General features: G+C 46.0%; 1 protein-coding gene across 2 annotated transcripts; it reads left to right on the forward strand.

Moving 5' to 3' along the window:
- Positions 1-3,065: 3,065 nt before the first annotated feature.
- On the forward strand, positions 3,066-4,884 carry LOC125548159 (DNA repair protein RAD5B-like). Of its 2 annotated transcripts, XM_048711836.1 has the most exons (4): positions 3,066-3,348; positions 3,415-4,059; positions 4,165-4,298; positions 4,382-4,884. In XM_048711836.1, exons 1-4 carry the CDS (start codon positions 3,181-3,183, stop codon positions 4,497-4,499), a joined length of 1,065 nt encoding a protein of 354 aa, XP_048567793.1. In that variant the 5' UTR covers positions 3,066-3,180; the 3' UTR covers positions 4,500-4,884. The 2 variants fall into 2 exon arrangements, with proteins under 2 accessions (XP_048567793.1, XP_048567792.1); XM_048711835.1 differs by having other exon boundaries at positions 3,066-4,059.
- Positions 4,885-8,238: the final 3,354 nt, after the last annotated feature.

Below are 8,238 nucleotides of genomic sequence, written 5' to 3' on the forward strand. Positions count from 1 at the left end.
TCGTGTGTATCTGACAGGGCTTGTTGACCATTCATCAAGGACAGTTCTGTGTCCCGGTAAGGGTTTAATTTTTCTTTCCGTGAAGTAATGATCAGGTGCCCCGTAAGGGTGCACCTTTTTTGTCTGTCCGGTGGGTGGCTTAAAGGCCGGTGGTTCCCACCGAGCTGTCTGGGCTTTCCAAGCGCCTTCCATTGTGCAATACTTCTGTACTATGTGTGCCAAATCTACAAAGTGCAGTATGTGGCGCCGATTGAGGGCGTTGAGGACGCCCTCGTCCGTGCAGTTGCGGCAAAAGACTGATACCGCGTCGTCGTCGCAACAATCTTTGATCTTGTTTTTAATAAGTAGGAATCTAGCCCAAAAGTGATGGAGTGTTTCCCGAGGTTACTGTTGTATATACATTAAATCACATATGTCCGAGGGACCGGAATTTCTTGGAGAGTATTGATTGCGGTGGGTGGGTGGGCTTAAATCCGAACCCTGACCCACTATGGAATTCGGATTTTGAAAAATTTCTGAGGTCGTTGGCCCAGGATCCGGAGTGTCCTGGGGGTTTTCAGACTCAACACCTGATTCTATGTTCGGAGGATAGATGATCCTTTCTTGAAGATGAGTGTCCGACTCGTAGGGCTCGGAAATCTGAACATAGTTTGTTTTCAGCATAGGAGGAGCGGTATCCTCAACTTGTTCTTCCACAACAGTCACCAGGTGGGTAACAGGTGGAGATCTGATTTCCCTCTGATCGGGTTTACGCCCAATCAGATCGTAATCTGTTGCGACCCCTAGGGCAGCGATGCGATCTAGCAGTTCGTTTAAAGACGAGACATCTGCCGGATCCATCTTATCGACGCTTTAGGGGTTGATGCGGAGATGATTTTTGGTAATCCGGGGGACCGCCTTGGGTTTGATGGCAGGGCGGGCGCCTATGGTGAAATTGCCGATCTGGAGGATCTGCCCAGGAACTAGGGCTCTTCCAGAGGTGATTTTGTCGTTGACGACGAGGCGAGCCATCGATCCTTCTATCGACAACATAGAGGAACTCTCAATGAAAGCACCAATGTCGGTGTCAAAACCGGCATATCTCGGGTAGGGGGTCCCGAACTGTGAGTCTAAGGATCGAAGGTAACAGGAGGCAGGGGACACGATGTTTATCCAGGTTCGGGCCCTCTTGATGGAGGTAATACCCTACTTCCTACTTGATTGACTTTGATGAGTATAGGGGTTACAAGAGTTGATCTACCTCGAGATCGTAATGGCTAAACCCTAGATGTCTAACCTGTATTATTATGATTGCCTCTACGGACTAAACTCTCCGGTTTATATAGACACCGTAGGGGGCTAGGGTTGTACAGAGTCTTTTTACAGAGAAAGGAATCTTCATATCCGAACGCCAAGCTTGCCCTCCACGCCAAGGAAAGTCCCATCCGAACACGGGGGAAGGTCCTCGATCTTGTGTCTTCATGGCCCATCAGTCCGGCCCACATCACATAGCCCGGACATCCGAGGACCCCCTAGTCTAGGACTCCCTCAGTGGTCTTTGATCACTATAATGTAAAAAGGGTGAGTCTTGAGGCTTGATCCAATACTTGTTTTTAGTGTTTTTGAGAGGTTCACTTTCATCTCCCGTGTTGTACCTAAATGAAGTTTTCTTGAAATGAGCTTTGAGCAGACATTAGTTCAATATGTTCTATAAATTACCAAAACCACATAGGGGACTAGATGCACTTTTAGTCTGCTATACATGCTGCCCATAGCTTGGTTCACTTCTCAGCTGCAGTTGGTCTTTGCGCCAGTCGTGCAACGAGTCTCCTTTCTATTGACCTAACTGTTGGGTTGCCCTGGGCAGTCAAATAAGGACATTGTAAATGATCATTGTTGTCTCTCGTTGGTAAATATATAGAACAAAAACAAACGCAATACAAACATAATCATTTGCAAACTATTCACAAGAAACATCCTTCAAATAGTTCACCTATTTATTTATTTTTGTATTAGTTGATTCGATTTTTTGCAGTTGGTCTTGATGACTGCAGTTGGCCTTTTTTGATAGTTCACTTAATACATTTTATATTTCAAATAGTTCACTTAACTTTTAAACTGTAATTGATCTCTATGTCAATGGGGCAACATGTCATCTAATGTCGAATAAGACCTCTTTGGCCACCTACTACAACCGCGTACACGTGCCATATACAATGGCCAATGCTTCATTTGCGTGTAGCGTAGAGCTTACACAAAGCCAATGATTGATAACCTGCTAAGGAGAAAAAGTATTACCATCAGAAACCTTACTGTTTCTTCAAAGCCAAAGCGACAAAGTCAGACGCTCCCACTATACGGAACTTTTTAGGTATGCAATTAAACTTGTGGTCATACATATTCGCAACACTTCTCGTTGAAAACACATTGGACGCCATTTCGGTGACTGATTACGTAGAACACGCGAACTTTGCAATGAAAATGAGGTGCTTAATTATCTCGGAGCACAAAACAACACTTACGTTTGAATAATGTGCAATTTTTAAAGAGTTTACAATCATTATTATCTTTTGGCGGAAAAAACTTCCAATCTATTCATCCTATATCATGACAATACAAAGAACACATCCATATTCATAGACCACCCAACAAAGACTGTAAGTACTAAATATATTAAATACATTTAGTGGACGGCATAAGAAAATAGTCGAAGCATGCTGACTGAATAGACGTTAGACATTTTGAATAATGTTCAAATTAACCTTGCATCCTATTTGCAAAAAAATAAAATAAAAATCACACATCATATATTCATATGCACATTCAACTCCGGAAGCACCATCACGAAGGTCTTGTTCGGATACTCAAAGGCCTTGTTCGGATACACTCTCATGTTTCATAAAGAGGAAGTATAAAATATTTCACGCCAACCTCATCGATCAAAAAATCAAAAAAGATAAAGGAAAAACATTTCAATCCACTTCACCATCTCGACTTTTTTTTCATCTCCCTCCTACCTGTCCCGCCAAAACCAAAACAATTACCTCCCATTCCCTGGTTTTTTTGCCCATTCCCCGCCAAAATGAGAGCCAAGCATCTCAAAGGCCTAAACTCTCCCCTATCCCCTATCCCCCCGCCCGCGCCCGCGCCCCGTTCCCTTTCCACCGTCCCGTCTCGTCTGCTCATCATCGGCCGGCCGCCATGTCGTGCGACGGCGACGAGGAAGAGCGCCCCGTCGGCGGTGTTACCCCGACGCTGCCGCCTCCGGTGAAAGTGAAAAGCGAATCCCCCGACGAGGTCGATTTGAAGATGGGGCCATTCTATGCCGACTCCGACGAGGTGATTGTGAAGGTCGAGGCCCACGGTGAGGTCGAGGTCAAGAGGGAGCGAATCCATGCCGACCATGGCGAGGTGAAGGTTGAAGCCGCCGGCGAGGTCGAGGTAAAGAGGGAGCCAACCGATGCGGACTCCGACAAGGTGAAGCTTGAATCTCCCGCCGTGGTCGAGGCCAAGATCAAGAGGGAGCCAATCGATGCCGACATCAAGCATGGCTGGGTCAAGAAGGAGGAGCAACCCGACGAGATCAAGGTCCCGGTCAAGGAGGAACAAGGCAAAACTGCGTCGCCGCGTCATGTAAAGAAGGAGGAAGAGGAGGAGGACTCTAGTGAAGACGAGGTGGAGATCATTGACCCCCCGCCGAAATCCAAGAAGAGAAACCGCGGAGATGACGACGATGTAGTCTTCATCGATCTCACGACGTCCCGCCCGGCGCCTTACCTGAACCCAAAGCCCATCCGGGCAATGCCGCCGCCGGGGGCCACGCCATTGAGCGACTGGAAGATGGTTGTGGCGCCGCAGCCGGCGGAGATGGACGAGTACCCACCGGACCACCGCGAATGGGTCTTCTTCACGAAGTCCTATTCCACCGGGCTGTCGACTTGTCGCCGGAGGAAGTGGCTGGACGCCGGCGAGGTCGTCCACTTCGCCTTCCCTTCGCACGAAGGCAGGATCAGGGTGCCGTACAGGCAGGCGGTGGCGCTGTCAGAGATCGTGCGCTTCTCGACAAACCGATCTGGAGAGGTTCCCACTTCACTCTGCTTTTGCTTCCAATGCACATATACATCATATGTGTGCAGATATAGCATCTGAATATTGATCGATTATTTGATTGGCAACTAACTGTAGATCGGGAAGCTGTCTCCTGAGTGGGCGAGGTGCCTTGCCCCGCTGGTGAGTTCTTCCAAGGTTATGATCCAGGGGAAGATGGTGTTTCCGATGATGGAGCTCAGGCTGATGCAGGAGGTGTTGCTCTATGTCAGGTAACCACTGTGAATATCTCTGAACATGATTGCTACTTTGTGTTCCTGTACTTATTGACGCTAAATTTCTTTTTGTTCCGCAGCTTCTACATCCACCGCTCGTCCTTGTACCTGATTTCTCCTAAAAATGAATGCCATCCAAACAATCCCCTCCGTGGCCTCTTCAAGTTGCTTCGGCGATTCGGTGTAGCTGAAGCCTGAAGCCCAAAGCTTCTCACGAGTCCGAGTTTGGCCGTTGGGTCAACATGGAGTGACATACTAATTTGCTCATGGTAGTGTCAGGATCTCGTTAGGAGTAGAGTAGTGGACCATTGCGTTGGGTAATTTTGGTCTTGGACTTGGTTGCAAGCAGCTCAGTGGCTGTTGTCCAGCAGGGCAGAACAATGCAATGACAAACGTTCCCTGTCTACCCCCCCTGACTCATCTCTCTTCACCCACCCCTAAACCTGAAATCTACTCGTAGCTCTTTGATTCATGTGGTGTATTGACTATGACATGTTGTAATCTGCCGCAGCTGGCTTCTCTGCAGCAGCAAGAAGCAAGCAAGCGATTTGGTAATGTGATGGGAAAGTAGTGCTTCCTGCCATACTGCCTTTTTACTTGAGGGTTTGTGATTTGGTAGCGGGATCTTATAGTTGGGCTCTGGGTTTTGCACCAAATTCCGTAGGCACTGCTTTTGCTGAATTCAGAATCTCTGCACTAATGGACTTCCTCGATCCTTCCCTGATTTGGAAATCCTTTTTCTTTTATTTTTTCACGGTCTTTCCTGTTGACATGATCAATGCTAAGCCTAGGTGCTTCACTCAGGTTCAGGAGTTAAACTTTCACGTACTCATGAGTAGTCATGTTCTTCATCTGCTTTTCCTGTGCTACTATACTTGTTCTTAAATCAGCCTGGACCTGTATATTTGCACACATCACTTTTCCTTTCAGGCATGGTGCTACGCGTCGGTCCAACCAATGGCGGATCCTAATTATCAGCTGGGTCACGGGCCGTCGGATCCAGTGCTGTACCTAGAATCGTTACATTGGGGTGCCAAAAGGTACAATTTGATTTTAGTATCATCATACCTAAAATCGTTAGATCCAGTGTCACGGGCCGTCAGATCTAGTGCTGTACCTAGAATCGTTACATTGGGGTGCCAAAAGGTACAATTTGATTTTAGTATCATCATACCTAGCCTACTCCTCAAATAGCTTTACATTATTGTAATAGTGTCTAGTGTATATTAAAAATTAGATTGCATTTTTAGAGGAGGTGCCATGGCACCCCACTAGATCCACCACAGCTTGGATCGGCGCCAATGAGTGGTCCAGCATCGTGGCTCCCCTTGCAGCCCTTTGCGAAAATCCTTTGTAACATGACACATCTTATGAAGCTCCTTTGCAACACGATGCATGTTTCAGAGCTCTAGTGTTGTGTTGTCTCCTCGTCTTGCGACAACATTGTTGTAGAAGCATGCCTCATGTTGCAAAGATCACAACACGCCTCAAGTTGCAGAAGATTGCAGCACGCCTCATGTTGTAGAAGCACGACTCACGCCTCATGTTGACGAAGTTGTAGAAAGACCTCAAAGTCGTCGGCAGCGGTTGCTGCAGTACCCTACGGCGAGTTCTGTCCGTCCTTGACCGCTAGCGGTTGGCCTGCAGTGCACGACAACCTTGCAACACCCGAATGGCGACCATGCCGGTAGCTTGTGTCATGCACGACAATGCTGTCTTTGGCTTGCAACAAATAAACAATGGGCGGCGGACTTGGAGCCCTTTCAACAATAGCATGGGAGAGGGGCCTCACAACCCCTATTTCATGGGATCCTTGACAAAGGATGGGAGAAGGAGCTGGGCGAAGGGGCAGGGGAAGGAGGACACCCTTGGGGACTGCAGCTCTGTGTGCTGCGTATCAGAGGAGCCAGAATGGGTGGATCATGCAGGCGGGGAGACGAAGGAGTGGTAGATGCAACATAGGGCAGCGACTGTTCAAGCATCGCCATTGCTGTGGGAATATGATGCGTCAATACCAGGATCGAGAGAGAGATAGAGGTGCCATGGGGAATTCTGGATGGAGGAAGTTGAGTGGTGTGTATCGGGTTCATGTGGATTAGGAGAGTTGGGTTTGTGCGGGATGCTTCCAGAGAAGAAAAGGTGAGACTGTGTGTAGGTTGCTGCACCGTGCGAGACTGATGTTATTCGTGGATCAGTTGACTGGGGATAAATGTTTTCCTTCCATTTTAGGGGCAACTATAGTGGGAAAAGCGGGCCTAAGACAAATTTTTTATGAAAAAAAGTTAGGTACAAGATTCATTATATAGCACCAAAGAGAGGAATACAATTACAGACTGAGATCCCATGCCTTGCCAGAGGCGGGTCACAGTGTGCCTTGCGCCCCTACATCCATCGCCCAAGTCGATCCTACGGCCAGCAGCAACTCACAGCCAAAATATGCACATTTAGACAGAACAGCCAGGGAAACAGAGAGGCTTCATGCAGAGAACATAGCAGAAATTGGTTCAGTTAACAAGCAGTTTAGTCTATCAAAACAGCAACAGTTTGACAAAACAACAGTCTTACAAGGTCACAGCCAAAATACGCACATGTAGACAGAACAGACAGGGAAAACAGAGACGCTTCATGCAGAGAACAGAGCAGAAATTAGTTCAATTAACAAGCAGTTTAGTCTATCAAAACAACAACAATTTGACAAAACAGCAGTCTTACAAGGCTGTAAACAACGTAACAAAATACAGTTTAATTTAGCAAGCAAAACATTTCGGTTCAGTTTAGCAAACATCAAGCAAAAAGAAAAACCCAAGACATTTTAAATACATGGGCATTCAGTTAAGAGGATCAGGAAATCAATAGGACATAAAGGTGAACACAATACAGAGCCTTTTGTAGGCATGAATAAACTAATTTTTGAAGCAAATTAGCATAGAAATTTGTTCTTACATAATCATCCAAGTACATAGGGTTGGCCCTTTTACTTGTACACTTAGGCCACAAAAGACTATAGTTAGCCCCCAAGTCCAAAATACTATAGTCAACCCTGTCCAAAATACAGTCGACATTACCCAAAATACTATCTAACAAGCTTGTACATGCTAGAACAGACTTTCATCATAACGGGTAGCCATCAAGAGCTGCGTGTAACTCATTATGTTGTTGTAGTCTTGAAACTCCATATTTGCTGCTTTATCGCAGCCATCCTTCTCCACTCCTACTTGAGGCTCCGCCCCATCATGTTTCTTTTGTTGCTGCAATAAAACTTCTAGTAAGTAATTTAGGAATGAATGGTAACAACACATCATGTACATATTGATACATACCTTTGCTCTTTTGTTTTTTGATGCAGCAACTTTAGTTGGCTTGCGCTTCCCTTTGAGTAACTTATCAAGCCAAGTTGTCCTTCTCCTCAATTTTTTGATTGAACCTCTTTTTTGTTTAGCTTTGCAGCACTAAGGACCTCATTTGTTTGCTGCACATTTGGGTCAACATTTTCTTCGTCATTACATGGCTTATTCATCGCATTGGTAATTGCATTGAGTTTATCCTCTAGTTGTGGACCAATGCAATCAAGTGCATTTTCTAACATCAAACATCATTCTAGAGAGTAGGCTATTTTATATGCCAAAGAGTGAAATTTGCGAGACAAATCATTGTAGCGAAGTTGGGCTTCCAACTTTGAATTTTCTACCACATTCCTTCCTTGTCTATCTTGTATGCTTCCATTCTGTGCTTCTCTCGTCCATCTTTTTAAGAAATAATGCGTTGGCAATACTTTTATATTCATCAAATCAAGCACTTTGAGACCATGTCCACATAATATTCTAGTCCTATTGAACATTCCACAACTACATGAGGCCGTTTGGGTCAGAGGATCACCAACCACTACGCGCTCCTCCTCGAATTTTAAATCACCATGTAAACTTCCAATAGCAACTGC

This window comes from Triticum urartu, chromosome 3 (assembly GCF_003073215.2).
Source record: "Triticum urartu cultivar G1812 chromosome 3, Tu2.1, whole genome shotgun sequence".
Classification (NCBI taxonomy): Eukaryota; Viridiplantae; Streptophyta; class Magnoliopsida; order Poales; family Poaceae; genus Triticum; species Triticum urartu.

Coding starts and splice junctions, on each gene's coding strand:
- LOC125548159 (XM_048711835.1), top strand. CDS start 3,181: ATGTCGTGCGACGGCGACGAGGAAGAGCGCCCCGTCGGCGGTGTTACC. Junction 4,060..4,164: donor CGACAAACCGATCTGGAGAG/GTTCCCACTTCA, acceptor AACTAACTGTAG/ATCGGGAAGCTGTCTCCTGA. Junction 4,299..4,381: donor GAGGTGTTGCTCTATGTCAG/GTAACCACTGTG, acceptor TTTGTTCCGCAG/CTTCTACATCCACCGCTCGT.